General features: G+C 33.9%; 1 protein-coding gene across 1 annotated transcript in view; it reads left to right on the plus strand.

Annotated features, from left to right (window-relative positions):
* APOB (apolipoprotein B) overlaps positions 1 to 8,537 on the plus strand; it is a 37,794-nt gene extending 29,257 nt beyond the window's left edge. The window contains 8 exon segments of the mRNA XM_053709638.1: positions 2 to 2,791; positions 2,793 to 2,823; positions 5,243 to 5,357; positions 5,796 to 5,979; positions 6,479 to 7,387; positions 7,389 to 8,069; positions 8,071 to 8,188; positions 8,191 to 8,537. Of these exon segments, the coding sequence (XP_053565613.1) occupies positions 2 to 2,791; positions 2,793 to 2,823; positions 5,243 to 5,357; positions 5,796 to 5,979; positions 6,479 to 7,387; positions 7,389 to 8,069; positions 8,071 to 8,188; positions 8,191 to 8,297 (4,935 nt within the window). The 3' untranslated portion in view covers positions 8,298 to 8,537.
* The last annotated feature ends 8,679 nt before the right edge of the window (positions 8,538 to 17,216 follow it).

Here is a 17,216-nt window from a genome sequence, read left to right on the forward strand (position 1 = left end):
GTCAAAAGGAAGTGCCCAGATTAGTGATATGAAAGCAGAGCTAACTGCAACTCATAATGCAGAATTAACTGGCAAAACAACAGGTAAAATAAGCAATGACTTCTCATTTCTGACAAAGCTCTTCGAAATTAAGGTATCTACTAACAATAATGGCAATTTGAAAGTTAGTTTTCCTTTAAAACTGACAGGCAAAATTGAATTCCTCAACAACTATAATTTCATTCTCAGCTCAGATGTTCAACAGATATCTTGGCAAGCCAATGGCAGGTTCAACCAGTACAAAGTTTCACACATCATTTCAGCTGGCAACAGTAATGAAAATATTGAGGCTGTTCTTGGATTAAATGGTGAAGCAAACCTTGACTTCCTGACAATTCCGATAACTATTCCTGAAATTCTAATTCCCTATTCTTCAATGAAAATACCTGAGGTTAGAGAATTCTCTCTATGGGATAAAACAGGACTAAATAAGCTATTAACAAGTACTAAGCAAAATTTTGATCTTAATGTAAAGCTTCAGTATGCTAAGAATAAGGATATGCATTCCATACCATTGCCACTGGGTACGATATATGATTCCATCAATTCCAATATGAAGACCCTTAATATAAAGTTTGCGAAGGGTCGTGATAAAGCACTGAATGTTTTGCAGGACTCATATAACCAAGCAAAAGTACAACTTGATAAGTACAAGTTAGGGAATACTGACAGGAAAGTCCAAAGAACTATCAGAATCCCAGGATACACAATACCTCTGATGAACATTGAAGTCTCTCCTTTTACAGCAGAACTTCCTTCTTTTGGTTATATTCTTCCTAAAGAAATAAGCACACCAAGCTTCATGGTACCACTGCTTGGCTTCTCTATTCCAACATACACACTAGTTTTACCTTCATTGGAACTACCAGTTCTTCATATACCAAATACACTGAGAAAACTTACTCTTCCTAAATTTAAGCTACCCACTGATCAGAACAGCATTTTGATTCCTGCAATTGGAAATTTAACTTATGATTTTTCATTTAAATCAAATGTGATCTCAATAACAACGAGTGCCGGACTATACAATCAATCTGACATTTCAGCTCGTGTGAGTGTCATCTCAACTTCTGTTATTGATGTTCTTCAGTTTAACATAGATGCAACAACTGGACTAACAAGAAAGAGGGGACTGAAATTAGCTACTGCACTGGCCATGAAAACAGTATTTATTGAGGGCAAGCATGAAAGCTCATTGTCATTTGGGAGGAAAAATATGGAAGCATCAGTAATAACAAATGGAAAATTAAATCTTGCCCTTTTTAAAATGACACTCAAACAGGAACTTACTGGTAACACAAAAACTAAACCTACCATCTCATCAAAGATGAATATTGGTTATGATTTTAATGATTCAGTATTTGGAAATAGTGCTAAAGGGACACTTGATCACACACTTAGCTTGGAAAGTCTATCATCTTATTTCTCTTTGGAGATGCTGACAAATGGAGATATAACTGGAACCATTTTTACCCATCAAGATTTTTCTGGAAAGTTCACTAATGAAGCAAACACTTATCTGAATTCAAATGGTGCTAGGTCATCTGTGAAACTTGTGGGTATGTCTAAAGTAGATGGATTTTCAACACTTGACCTAAATGAAAATCTTGCAATTGAAGCATCCACAAGACGCATTTATGCAGTTTGGGAACACCAAGGTGAAAATTATTTAAGGGTTACGCCACTTTTTACAACTAAAGGAAATCAGAATTGTAGAGCAACACTTGAACTGTCTCTTTGGAGTTTACTTACAGATGTACAACTGCAGATAAACCAGCCAAATTCCTATTTTGAAGATACATCATTTAGTGAAGGAATAGTACTTAGTCTAAACACTGAAAAACAGGAATTTAGCCTGAATGCACAGGGTACTTTATATTCACTTATTATAGCACATGGCGTCAAGTTATCAAATGACAAGACAGATGCAAGATTTGAGATTGATGGATCTTTACAAGGACATGCAGATTTTCTCAAAGCCATCATCCTCCCAGTTTATGAGAAATCCGTATGGGATGTATTGAAATTTGATCTGGAGACAAGTGATGATCAAAAGCAATATCTAAATGTATCTACATCAGTGATTTACACAAAAAACAAAGACGGCCTTTTCTTTCCACTTCCATTAAATATGCTTGAAGATGGGTTTATAATTAAATTTCCTGCCCTAACTTTAAAATCACCAGAATGGATAAATAAAGTTAGAAATTATGACATGCCCGAAATCCCCACAGTACTTGAAATTCCATCATTCAAAGTTCCATTTACAAGTCTTGATTCCCCAGCATATAAAATTGACTTTAACAACATAAAAATACATGAAAAAATAAGCACTTTGCCATTTGATGTTTCCTTCCCTTCATTGCCAAAAGTTAAGTTCCCGAAAGTTGATATCTCAACCCAATATATCACATTGGAAGAGTATAAAATACCATATTTTGAGGTTACTATACCACAATACCAAATAACTTTAGCCAGGTATACTTTTCCCAAGAGCTTTTATAATATAGATTTCAATAAATTGGCAAATAAAGTAGCAGACATTGATATACCAACAATAGAAATTCCTGAGCAATACATAGAGATACCTCCAGTTAAACTTAACTTGCCTGCAGGAATTTTCATACCAGCTTTTGGTGCTCTGACTGGATCCATGCAGTTAACCTCACCAATATACAATCTTACTTGGACATCAAAACTGGCAAATAATTCAGACAATTTTGCCGCTTCCATTGATGCTACATGCAGTTCAAACACTACAGTTTCTGCAATATGATCTTGAAGGTGAGATATCATTTTTAAAACTTTTCTGAATGTTATACTTGTATTTAAAAAATAAGCTGATCTATTTTTAATTATATTGTGATATGGGACATATTGTATCACTGACAAACAGTTCAATTTAAAGGATCTCACATCTTGCCATCCTTCCAGTATTTACTATGATTTTTGTTTGATCTGTTGGGGCTCAACAAGATGCAAGATACTTCGTAATACAACTACTTATCTGATGTAAATCTTGTAATCTCACTAGTTGATCTGAATTTGCTATGAAAAAGTTTTTCACAATTTTAAAAGAGTTTTTAATTTATAATCTAGACATGTTTTTTTGTTAGTTTATTAACTGTCCTGATGTGTCTAATTGTTAAGTAGATTTATGAGACCAGAGGTTTAACAAATAAAATGAGGGCAGTCAGATCTCACTGCAAATGGAAATTTTAATGATATCTCTCCTTGCCTTTCAACATAGAGGATTTTTACCCCAAAGATTAAATACATAAAGGTCACATTTAAAATGCATAGTACTGTATTTAAATTTAACCAAAAGCATTTTTTTCCAAAATTTTAGGTGGTAGTTCTATGTCCTTCTTACTTCTATGCTTTGCAATTTTGTATTTATTTATTTTATTACAAATTAATTTTCCCTAGTTGTTTAGTGTGGGTACATTAGCTGTTCATGCATTCCTGGCCTCATATTGTCAGAAATATATACGGCAAATATGAACTAATATTATTGCGTGTGCGTCAGTATAATGGCAGCAAATTTCCCAGTTCCTAGGGCAGCACAAAAACTAATGCATTTCTGTGCATTTCATATCTAACTTCCATGTTTTTATGATTATGATGTTAAAAGGTGTGGTACAAGGCTTCAAATTGAAATTAAAGGAACATGAAACCCAATTTTTTTCTTTCATGATGATGATTTATTCCTTATTTGCTTTATTCTCTTGCTATCCTTTGTTGAAGTAACGGCAATGCACATAGGTTAGCCAATAACATAAGCCACCAGCTCCTGAGCCTACCTAGGTATGCCTTTCAACCAAGGATACCACATGAATGAAACAAAATAGATGATAGGAGTGAAATGGAAAGTTGTTTAAAATTACGTTCCCTCTGAATCATGAAAGAAAAAAATTAGGTTTCATATCCCTTTAACATCTGATAGCAAAAGTGATGATGTTGCCCTTCCTCTACTTAATAAATCTTTTGCAATATTCAACAGTCCATTTAAATCACATTCTAGCACTACAAGGTATTAGGACCTTTCTTATATGAAAGGTTTTAAAAAGTATATATTACAGTATACTGTAAAGCTTTCTCTGAGAAGCCATACTTCAGAGGCCTTTGTTAGTAATAAATATTTAAAGGGACAGTCAAGTCCAAAAAAACTTTCATGTTTCAAATAGGGCATGTCATTTTAAACAACTTTCAAATTTATTTTTATCACCAATTTTGCTTTGTTCTCTTGGTATTCTTAGTTGAAAGCTAAACATAGGAGGTTCATATGCTAATTTCTTAGACCTTGAAGGCCGCCTCTAATCTAAATGCATTTTGATAGTTTTCACCACTAGAGGACATTAGTTCACATGTTTTCATACAGATAACATTGAGCACATACATGCACGTGAATTTACCATTAAGAAAGCTCTGATTGGCTAAAATGCAAGTCTGTCAAAAGAACTGAAATAAGGGGGCAGTCTGCTGAGGCTTAGATACAAGGTAATTACAGAGGTAAAGCATGTATTATTATAACTGTGTTGGTTATGCAAAACTGGGGACCACAGCTCGTGTATCCCCGATCACAAAAAAAAAAAATATTCATACATACAGTATATACACATATACATACATAAATATATATATACTGTATGTATACATTTGTATGCAAAATATTTTAAGAGATAGAAATATTAATAAATGTGTCCCAATTGATCCCTATCTAAAAGCACTTTAAGGCCATTTTTTTCCCAACACCTGACATGTCATAACTTTGACCCTTTATAACTTTTAAAAAAAAAAACTGTATTTATAATTTTTATAATACAGTGTTAATATGAGTGTGACTGTACTGCCCAACATATTTTTTATGTGTTTTGCGTAGCTTTTTAGGTTGGCGCTTTGGTTAACACCAGCTTTTCAGAAGTCTCAACAGCGTGGTCACATACACTAACAACTTTAAATATGAGTAAAATTACGGGTTATCCCGTTAAGTCACAATTTTGCTCAAACGCGAGTGTGGGAAAGCGTGCACACAGCTTGTAATATAAATATATATCTTTTTTTTTTTTTTTTAATTAAAATGTTTCTATTGTACAAAATTGTAACATCTTCTCAGACTAACGCCCAATACTTTTTGTAAACTATATGCAAACATTTATTTATATCCAGTTAGTTTAATACGATTGCCATTTTCCATTTACAGCTTCTACTACCAGTTCGATTCAAGAAACTGGACTATATCTCAATGGAAAGGGGACTTTTTCACATAAAGACTTTAGCGTAGATTGGAAACAGGATGTTTCGTTTGATGGTCTAAGGTATCTTCTACTATCTGTTATATATTTAAAAAAAAATAGAAAAAATGTAATTATTTTAAAAATAATTTATGCATTTTAAAGAGTGAATAAAAAAATAAATTACACATTGATAAATTATAGTGAAACTATGTACATGTTATTTGATTGTCCTTATCCAGAATTCCCAATAAAAACATTTTATGTTGATAAAACTTTTTGGAAAACAAGCCTTTGGGCTTGTCTGGATTTGTGAATTATCTCCAAAAAGGATTTATGTTCACCTGACTGATGTTGAATTATTTTACAAAGTTTTCTTTATAATGGATTAAAAATATTATTTTATCATTGGTTACAAAAAAATCGTTACTCATCTTGTTTACATCGGGCAGAAAGTTAAAGCTTAAACTAAATTATTATAAGTTATAATTTCTCTAAAATGATGGTCTTATTTACTTTTAGGATTCCTCGTCATAATGTAGAAGTTAATGTTGAAAGTCCAACATTCACAAATGTTCAAATACGTTGTCAGAATGACAAAAATAAGATGTCCTCCTCTGTAACTTCACCATCAGCTGGTACTTTGGGGCTTATTCTGGAGAAGGATTCTACAACATTCAAAGGGAAACTGTTCAGTCGTACTTTGGTAAGTTTTTTATAACATTAAATCATTTTAAGTTATAGTTATATTGTACTACTCATATATTAAAGAAAAAGTAAGCTTGATGCTTTCTATTACTTGTTTGTATATATATATATATATATATATATATATATATATATATATATATATATATATATAAATGTAAAATACACAGAGAATGCAAATATAGAATATTTCTATTATGAAATGGGAAATTTGTCTAGTTTAATTAGAAAAAAATATTATTCATTCTATCCACTTAGCTAAAAAGTGTAAGGTAATTTATACTTATTGTTCCTTCTGCATATGCCAAGCATTATCTCTTTATCCAATTCTGTTGCAAAGCTGTTCATCATCATTCTATAAATGATTATTTCTTCTTCTCTCAATTTCAGTGCAGTCTCCAATTTTCATAGATAGTTTGAGCTTGCCTTAAATAATTATTTAAGGTTGGTGTAACAGCTTGATTAATAACAATTTTATTTCAATTTCTTTATTTTAGACCTCACCTGGAAAAGATAATGTAATATTAAAAACTGAAATATCATTAAAGAACCCTGGAAAGATTCAAAATAAGATTAATTGGAAGGAAGATGCTGCTCAGGATATACTAAAGGGTTTTAAAGAAAGGCTACCAAAGATGTCTGATGCAGTATATAACTGCATCAATAAATATCACAAGGAACATTTAGGAATGGAACTTAGTGATGCTTCACTTAAGATGAAGGACAGCTTACAATACATCATTGTTTCCCCCCTTAGATTTACAGAGAATCACATATTATATATGGAATATCAGCTTCGTATAGCAGCAAGAGGAGCTAGTAATAGGTATATGGACATTATAAATGATGCTCCATTATGGTATAAAGTAGCAAGTGATTGCAAATCTGATTGTGAACTGACAGCAAAGATGTATGATGAATCAATAGCTGCTATAAGACTTTACAAAAATATAGTAAAGGATTTTATCGATGCCACAATTATATTTCTCAAAAATACCAAGTTCCAATTGCCAGGACAGCCTAAAAGATATAATGGTGAGGAACTGTATAACATGGCAATGGAGAATGCAATGGGGACTGTTGACCAACTTATTAAACAAATGCTACAGCTGTTTGATATCATTGTTCAATCAATTTATGATGTCAAATTGTGGGTACCAGGAAGTAATAGAACTATCAATGGTAAGGAAATAGTTTATAGAATTAAAAACATTTTGAATGAGTTACAGCAGATTGCCAAACAAGCATTCACTGCTTTGCAGAATATTGACCTAGAAGTAAAACTCATGGAACTGAAACATTTTACTCAAGAAATTTCACAAAGATTTGAAACAATAATTGAAACACTAAAGTCTAGAAATTATCAAGATTTGAGGGCTCAGGTTCAGCAAATGTACAGTGATGCAGGTGAACTCGGAATATGGCAGCAAACTGAATACATTTGCAGATGAAACAAATAAATTTGCTGTGCAGCTGCTCCAACATATTCATCCTTGGTATGTGGAGCTTTTAGAGAAACTCAAAGAGTTGCACATCTATGCCAAGGCCTTGCGTGAGGAGTATTTAGATCCAAATATAGTTGGCTGGTCAGTAAAATATTATGAAATAGAAGAAAAAGTGCTTGAATTAGTCAAATTTATCTTTGATTCATTGAAAGAACTATCTTCTAAGTATGGAATAGACATCTCACAAGTTTCAGACAATATAAAGGATACTGCCGGAAAATACTATGTATTTGCCAATGAATTGGCAACCAATGTTGGAGACAGAGGAAGGGAGCACATCAATGAAATTTCCTTACAAATGGAGAGAAAAATCGCTTATTGGTCTGAATCTACCAGGAAACTCTCAGAAGAGCAAGCACAAAACCTCAGATTAAGAGTCCAAGAAATATACAATCATTTTGTTAATTCTTATAGGAAATTTATTAATGAAACCAACCGGCTTATTGACGTTACCATTGAAACATACAACTCTTTCATTGAATTTATAACAAATCTTCTTCAAAGCTTCCAAAATTCTGCCAGTGAAGAAATGAAAACATATATATCAACACGTAAAGGAGAAATAAAAGTTGATGTGCCTCATCCCTTTTGACTGGAAATCCTTTGATGAAATACCACATTTAAGAAGTGACATCATAAGCAAGAGAATGGAAATCATTCGGTCAATGGTACTTGATGGCACTGACAAAAGTTCCAAAAAGTGGAAGAACTCCAGAGTTTTATTGATAAACAACTTGAAGAAGGCAAACTTAGTGCACAGCAAATTATTGATAACATACAGAAATGGGAAAAAAAACTAAATGAACATTAGGTGCTATAATAGTAGAAAAATGTATTTGTGTTCTGTTTAAAAATAGCAACAATCAGTATATTTAAAGCTTTGAACTCATTGTTGTTTCTTTGTATATGAAAAAAACAAAACTTTTTTTCTTTTAATGTGAAACTAATAAAAATAAGATTCTTTATTATAACATGGCTTGTTTTAAATTATGACAATGTTCTTGTTTGCGTTATGCAAAACAATTATTAAAAGACATTTCATCTTTACAAATATTTTGAAAGCCTGTTCTTTAAATCAGTGATATTTAGAGAAAGATTTGTGTACTTTTATGTGTATGCAGTATATAATCTACCCTTTGTTATCTGATTTATACACAGATTAAATCTAGTCACTAAAGTTTATTCTGTAAATGTAATTTATACTACATGGTTGTTAAGAAAATCCTACATAGACTTGAATATCTTTTGTTATTACTACCAGGTATTAATGTTTACAATTGAAATAGTGTTACAATGCAATAATATGCCATTATATAGATAGAAAATCACACAATACACAAATAATGAAATACCCCTCAAATTAATATTTACTAGCTTAGCTTTAAAACTGCTTAAACACTGTGTGAATGACATAAAATATATAGTAATTATTCAAAGCAAAATACTATATTTACATTATTTCTTTTGTCTGGTTTTCTTGTTATTTAACCAATTGTGGATTTTTCCATTCTGAAATCTGGAAGTACATATTGCAAACTTCACAAGAGCAACTTAGCTAGATATTTGAGCATGCAATTTTAAGCAACGTTCTAATTTACTCCTATTATCAGTGTTTCTTCATTCTCTTGCTATCTTTATTTGAAAAGCAAGAATGTAAGTTTAGAAGCCGGACCAGGTTCACAACCTGGGTTGTCCTTGCTGATTGGATAGCACCAATAAACAAGTGCTGTCCAGGGTTGGCTGGCTCCTTTGCTTAAATGCCTTCTTTTTCAAATAAAGATTAGCAAGAGAACAAAGAAAAATTGATAATAGGAGTAAATTAGAAAGTGGCTTAAAATCGCATGATCTATCTGAATCACGAAGAAAAAAAAATTGGGTTAGTATCCCTTTAACAAATAAATGTTAACATGCTAATTTATTGCAAAAGTACATAAAAGTTGTGCGATTACAGTTTGTTTTAAATGTCCCTTTAATTTCATTGTAAACAGCACACATTTATTCTCAGCATCCAATTGAATCACTGTAACACAAGCAGGAAATGCTGTGTCTCCAAACCACCATATGCAATACAAAAATAAAAAATAAATTATTCAAGATACTGATAAAAAAAATGCATTATTAAACCTTGTATAAACTTTTTTTTTACAGAAATTATAATAATTGATAGTGACTGAAGCTTTAAAGGGACATTAAAGACAAAAAATGTCCTTCGTTAATCAGGTATTTATGTTATTAAATGCTCTTTAATCTCTTGGTATCCTTTGTTAAAGGAGCAGCAATGCACTATAGGGATCTAATAGAACATCAGGTGAGCGATGACAAAGGGCATGTGTACAGAAATAATGTTGAACATAGAAGCCAAAGAACATTGTGTACCAGTGACCATAACATGATCACAAGTAAAATCACTTTCCATAAGCAGTGTTACAAGGGTTCAACCAAAACTTTTAATTGTAAGAAAGCAAAATTGAATGATTTAAGGAAATCATTAAAATAGTATGGATTGGGACATATCATTCTCAAATAAAAACACAAAGGATAAACGGAGAACATTAAAAACTTTGCTAAATAAATATACACTTTAACACATATCACATGGTTATAAAAGAAGAAAAAAATAGTGATATTTAATGGATCATACTCTGATTGGACAAAGGTAAATAGTGGGGTCACCCAGGGTTCAGTACGGGGCCCTGTTCTTTTCAATATTTTTATTAATGACTTGGAGGAAGGATTAAATGGCAACATCTTCATTTTTACAGAGTATAAAAAGTTGTGTAAGGTGATAAGGTCAGTGCAGGATGTAATTGCTTTGCAACAGAATTTTAAAAATTGAAAGAATGGGCTGATAAATGGCAAATCAGATTTAATACTAGTACATGTAAGGTTCAACATTTTGGTAGTAAAAATTTGCAGGCAAGTTATTATTTAAATGGATTTGGGTGTACTTATAGATAACAAGCTACAAATGGGTGCACAATGCTGGGCAGTGGCTTCTAAGGATAATAAAATACTAGCATGTTTTAAAAGAGGTATTGATGCAAGGGAGGAAAGCATAATTCTACTGCTATATAAATCCCTGCTAAGGACCTCACCTTAAATATGGAGTGAAGTTCTGGGGACCAATTTAAAAAAAAGACATTGCAGAATTAGAAATAGTTCAGAGAAGGGCCACAAAACTAATATGGTGAATGAAGCATTTAGAATATAAGGAGAGATTAGTCAAACTGGGTCTGTTTTCTCTTCTTTTTTTTGTTAAAGAAAAATGGAGCACAACAACCTGAATGATTTCATAGGGGACTCAAACTTACCTGTGATTATCTATCAGTGATTATAATATCACTTTCTAAACATCAAATATGCACAGTCAATGCTACATAACAAATAATGCAATTTGTCATGATAATATTCTCAGTTCAAGTCTGCTTGATACTGTTGTATGTATATATTTGTTAAACTAAAGAAAAGTAAATGGAAACATATAAATCATTAATAAAAAAAACTAAATTCCAAGCTCATTCCTCACTTAACACAAAGGGGCCAATTTATTAAAATGCAAGCGGACATGATACGATGTAGCATATCATGTCCGCCGCACATCCATTTATCATTGCACAAGCAGTTCTGGTGAACTGCTTGTGCAATGCCGCCCTGCTAGCAGGGGGGTGTCAATCAGCCCGATCGTATAGGATCAGGCAGATTGATGTCCGCAGCCTCAGAGCAGGCGGACAAGTTATGGAGCAGCAGTCTTTAGACCGCTGCTTCATAACTGCTGCTTCCGGTGAGCCTTAAGGCTCGCGCAGATACAGGGGCATCAAGCGCCATTCGGAGCTTGATAATTCAGCCCTAAAGTGTAGATTTATTAAATGTTTTATTAAATGTTGGACGGACAGGATCCGCTGAAGTAGATCATATCCGCCCAACATTGCTAAATGCCGACAGCATAAGGAGCAGTGGTTTTAGACTGCTGCTTCTTAATTTTCACAGCTTCATAAATCAGCCCCCAAATTCTTAAACGAAACTCTGTACCTCCATGGAATATGACACAAGTCCCATATGTAAGAAAGTAAATACATTCATAGATAAAAAGTATTACTAAATAGGCATGGGCATCTTTTTTAATTCAGCATTCTTTTAGTAAGTAAATGCCGAATATGGCTGCAGGCAGTGGCATTCAGTTATTTTCAGCGCTGGCTATATCAGTGTGAAACTGCAACACAAAAAGATCTTTGCAAATCCAGATCTTTGTGTGTTGCACTTTTACACTGATATACCCTGTGCTGAAAAGAACTGAATGTTATTGCCTGCAGTCATATGGGACTTTTGTTTAGCAAAACAAATTCCAAATTCTGAAAAAAAAAGCCCATGCCTATTACTATAGAGGCTTTTTCTGCATCTCTGCATGCTTTTTATTATATTATTTATTATTTATTATCAGGTATTTGTAGAGCGCCAACAGATTCCGCAGCGCTGTAAACATAGTCGGTGTACAGGATAGCTTTTGTAGGGGTCAAGTGGGTAGAGGGCCCTGCCGAGAGTTTCACTGTTGTAGTCGGCTCTTATGAAGCGATCTGTGAACAGCTGGGCCCATAGGCTTACAATCTAAGGGGTTCAAGGGGAAAGCAATGGCGTTAGGAAAGGTTAGTGTTGGTTGTATGCATCCCTGAATAGTAAAGTTTTTAGGAGTGCTTGGAAGCTGTTTAAAACTAGGGGAGAGTCTTATGGAGCGAGGCTGGGAATTCCACAAGATGGGGGCCAGTCTGGAGAAATCCTGGAAACGTGAATGTGAGGAAGTAACAAGAGAGGAGGAGAGGAGGAGATCCTGAGCTGATCGAAGGGGACGGGAGGGAGACTATCTAGAGACAAGTTCTGAGATGTAGGGGGGGAGCAGTGCAGTTGAGAGCTTTATATGTTTAGGGTGAGGATTTTTATGTTTAATCCTAGAGGCAAGAGGAAGCCAGTGAAGGGATTGGCAGAGAGGTACAGCAGAATAAAGAGCCATGAGTACGGAAGATGAGCCTGGGCAGAGGCATTCATAATGGATTGTAAAGGAGCTATGCGGCAGCTAGGTAGACCAGAGAGGACGGAAATTGCAGTAGTCAAGGGCGGGAAAGGATGAGAGAGTGGATTAAAATCTTGGTTGTATCTTGTATAAGGAAATGTCTAATTTTAGCAATGTTTTTTAAGGTGGAAGCGGCAGGGATTTAGCCAAGGACTGGATGTGAGGAGTGAAGGAAAGATCTGAGTCAAGTGTGACCCCAAGACATCGGGTGAGCAGGGTAGGGGTGATGATGGAATTATCAACAGTTATAGAAATTTTGGGGGGTGGAGACATTGGAAGAAGGGGGAAAAATAAGGAGTTCAGTTTTGGAGAGATTTAGCTTAAGGTAGTGAGAGGACATCCAAGATGAGATGTGAGAAAGACAGTTAGTGACACAAGGTTGGTAAGGAAGGAGGTAGGTCTGGTACAGAGAGGTAGATTTGGGTGTCAAGAGCTGATGGTGCAACGCCGCCCCCTGCAGACTCGCGGCCAATAGGCCGCCAGCAGGGGGGTGTCAATCAACCCGATCGTACTCTTTGTGACCGCTGCTTCATAACTGCTTCATAACTGCTGTTCTGGCGAGCCCTGCAGGCTTGCCAGAAACACGGGGGCATCAAGCTCCCTTCGGAGCTTGATAAATATGCTTGATAAATATTCCCCTAATTGTGCTATCACGTGTAGCATTTGATTGCATATTTGACCATTTGGCTCAAATTACTTAGCCATTTATTAGTATTGGTTGTTTAGCATCTTTAAAAGATTCAGCCTAATTAGAATGTTACATTGTCAGGGTTGCAGATTCAGTGGAAGTATTGTTTTTTTTTTGTTTAGTTTTTTTAAGGGACACAACCAATTTTTTTCTTTTATGATTCAGAGCATGCAATTTTAAGCAACTTTCTAATTTACTCCTATTATCAATTATTCTTAGTTCTCTTGCTATCTTTATTTGAATAAGAAGGAATGTATAGCTTACAAGCCGGCCCATTTTTTGGTTCAGCACTTGGGTAGCGCTTGATGATGGTTACAATTATACACCAATCAGCAGGTGCTTAACCAAAACTGGGCCGGCTCTTAAGCCTACATTCCTGCTTTTTCAAATAAAGATAGCAGGAGAACAAATCATAATAGCAATAAATTAGAAAGTTGCTTAAAATTGCTTGCTCTATTTGAATCATGAAAAAAATGGGGTTAGTGTTTTTTTAAAAGCTTTTACCATTTTTTTAATTTTCTCACTATTATTATGAAAAAAACTTTGAAATGTGTGCTGTATGTGTTATTAACTGAATTTAATAAAGCACTGTTTAATCTGTTTTTAATGTCTATGATGACAGATAATCTCAAATGGAAAACAGCATTGGCTAACAAGATTCCTGAATGCACTAGAGAACAATATAAAAGGGGATATTTTGTACTAATTTTTATGTGTGTTCTTGTATAAAAATGCAGCATATTGGCAGATGTGAACAAATATGATAAATCACACCCTTTTCTTCATCTTGGAACATTGCAGAAACTTGATGCAGTAAGGAAAAAGAAGTATAAAGTAGAATTATACAAAAGGTCATAGTATTTCTACATTGAAGAACTATGTCTTGAAAACTAAAAGGTTTTTTTTTTTCTCCCGAAAAAATTAAGCATTGTTAACCATCCATTTTCCATATCAAATTCAATATTACATACAAGTAGTAATGATTATTGACAAAAACTAAGCGATAACGGAATAACTTTAAATATATTATAAAATTTCATAAACAAGGTGCATTACAAAATAAAATAAGTAAAAAAGCAAACAAATAATTTGTAGTTTAGTCTGATAAAGGCCAATTAATGTTAGAAAGCCAAGCATCAATGTTTTTAATTTAAAATGATGGTAAGTCAAAATTAAACTTTCATGATTCAGACAGAGGATGCAGTTTTTAAACAACTTTTCCAATGTACTTGGTTTCAAAATTGCTTTGTTCCTTGGGTATCATTTGTTGAAAAGCATACTCAGGAGCAGCAGTGCACTGTTGGGAAACTAGCTGTTAATTGGTGGCTAGCCACTGTCTTATCAGATGTTTTGATTTAGCTCCCCAATAGGGCATTGCTGCTCCTGAGCCTAATCTTCAACAAAGGATACCAAGTTAACAAAGTAAATTTGATAACAGAAATAAATTTGAAAGCTGTTTAAAACTGTATACTCTGTCTAAACCATAAAAATATTATTTTTGACTTTACTGTCCCTTAATGGGCTGGATTCATAAACCATAATTTTTCTTCAAAATATTTGTATTGATTTTTCAAGAATAAGATAACAATAATATAATGTATGGGGGGATAATTATCAAGCCGTCAACCGCAAATACGCTGGAATTCCACAGTGTAATTGTGGCAAGCTTGATCCGACCTAGTAATCAAAGCCTACAGACCGGCAAAAGTTGAGATCTGTGACGTAACATACGTTCCGCCGGTCTCAATCCGACACAGATCGATGCTTGCGTCATTACAGATGTTCCGAATACACATTCAGCACTATTTGACACTTTTTAAAAGTTATCAAATAGTTAACAGGTACGCTTGCGGCTATTACGACCCCAGCGTACCTGGTTTTCAATCCACCACCCTGGAGGCCGCGGATGCCATAGGAATCAATGGGAGTCTGAAAGCAGCGAAAGCTTATGTTCGATGCTGCCAGATATCCCATTGATTTCTATGGTAGAACACCAGTTATGTTTATACCTAACACCCTAGCATAAGCCCCGAGTCTAAACACCCCTAATCTGCCGCCCCGACATCGCCACCACCTACATAATGTTATTAACCCCTATTCCGCTGCTTCCTGACACTGTCGCAACTAAATAAAGTTATTAATCTCTATCCCGCTACTCCCGGACCCCACCGCCACTAAATACATTTGTTAACCCCTAAACCTCTGGCCCTCCCACATCACTACATTAACTAAACCTATTAACCCCTACACCGCAAGCCCCCCACATCGCCATAAACTACATTAAGCTATTAACCCCTAAACCTTACAACCCGCTAACTTTAAATTAAAATTACAGCATCCCTATCTTAAAATAAATTTAAACTTACCTGTAGAATTAAAATAAACTATTAATTAACCTACCCTATTATACTAAAATTACATTAAACTAGCAATTTAAATTAAATATATTACAATTATTAAAAACCCTAACCCTACTCAAATTATTTAAATCTACTATTAAAAATTACTAAATTACAAAAAAAATAAACGCTAAGTTACAAAAAATAAAAAACACTAAATTACAAAAAACAAACAAACCATAGTAACAAAAATAAAAACGAATTACACCAAATCTAATAGCCCTATCAAAATAAAAAAGCCCCCCCAAAATAAAAAAAAACCCTAGCCTACAATAAACTAGCAATGGCTCTTAAAAGGGCCTTTTGCGGGGAAATGTGTTTTTTATTTTTTGTAACTTAGGGTTTATTTTTTTGGTGTAATTTTGCAATTTTTAATAGAAGATTTAAAATAATTTGAGTAGGGTTAGCGTTTTTTAATATGTAATATAGTTAATTTAATTACAAGTTTAATGTAATTTTAGTATAATAGGGTAGGTTAAAGGGACACTGTACCCAAAAATTTTTCTTTTGTGATTCAGATAGAGCATGCAATTTTAAGCAACTTTCTAATTTACTCCTATTATCAAATGTTCTTCGTTCTCTTGCTATCTTTATATGAAAAAGAAGGCATCTAAGCTTTTTTCTTCGTTCAGAACTCCTGGACAGCAGTTTTTGATTGGTGGATGAATTTATTCCACAATCAGCAAGGGACAACCTAGGTTGTTCACCAAAAATGGGCCGGCATCTAAACTTACATTCTTGCATTTCAAATAAAGATACCAAGAGAATAAAAGAACATTTGATAATAGGAGGTAAATTAGAAAGTTGCTTAAAATTGCATGCTCTATCTGAATCATGAAAGAGAATTTTTGGGTACAGTGTCCCTTTAATTAATTAGGTCAGAGTGCTTCCACACAGGGGGAAAAAATTCCAGCAGGAAATGGACCGAGAGTAAGAGATTTAAAAGTATCTTTATTGATATCCGTAAAATGTATACTGTGAACAGTCACAGAATTGAAATACAATATCACAGCCCTTTAAGATGTCAGCCCAATGGCTCTATATCAAACAAACCAACATGTTCTCGTGCTGTTACCAGCACTTTGTCAGGGATAGTGAAGGGTTAACTGGTCACTCCTGTTAAATGCACATTTGGTCCCAATCAGAACTACTGCAGCATGGTTCAGACCAATGGAAACGTTTTAACTAGAATCGTCATGTATATCATACAAGGAAAGTGATTCATTTGCATATTTAGTTTGAACCAAAGTTGTGGTGATCAAGTGTGAAATAAATGATTACTCGTATATAACATTAAAAAACAACGAAAGATATTGAGCTAACAACCTTTACTAGAATCCTAATGTGGATGAATTAATTCAGTAAGAAACATTAAAATGCACGATTTACACAGAAAGCGTTCCTGCTTACACCTATTGGCTGATATATTCTGACAGCGAGTATTTATACTTTAAATGATGTATACTTAGTATACCAGGATATCAAAATTTCAATCCATCCGTTGTATATTGTAACGCTATACAAAGTAGCAAAGCAACAGAGTCAGTTCAATGTAGCTGTAAAATCCGTTGAGAAAAATAT

The sequence above is a fragment of the Bombina bombina genome, chromosome 4 (genome assembly GCF_027579735.1).
Source record: "Bombina bombina isolate aBomBom1 chromosome 4, aBomBom1.pri, whole genome shotgun sequence".
Classification (NCBI taxonomy): Eukaryota; Metazoa; Chordata; class Amphibia; order Anura; family Bombinatoridae; genus Bombina; species Bombina bombina.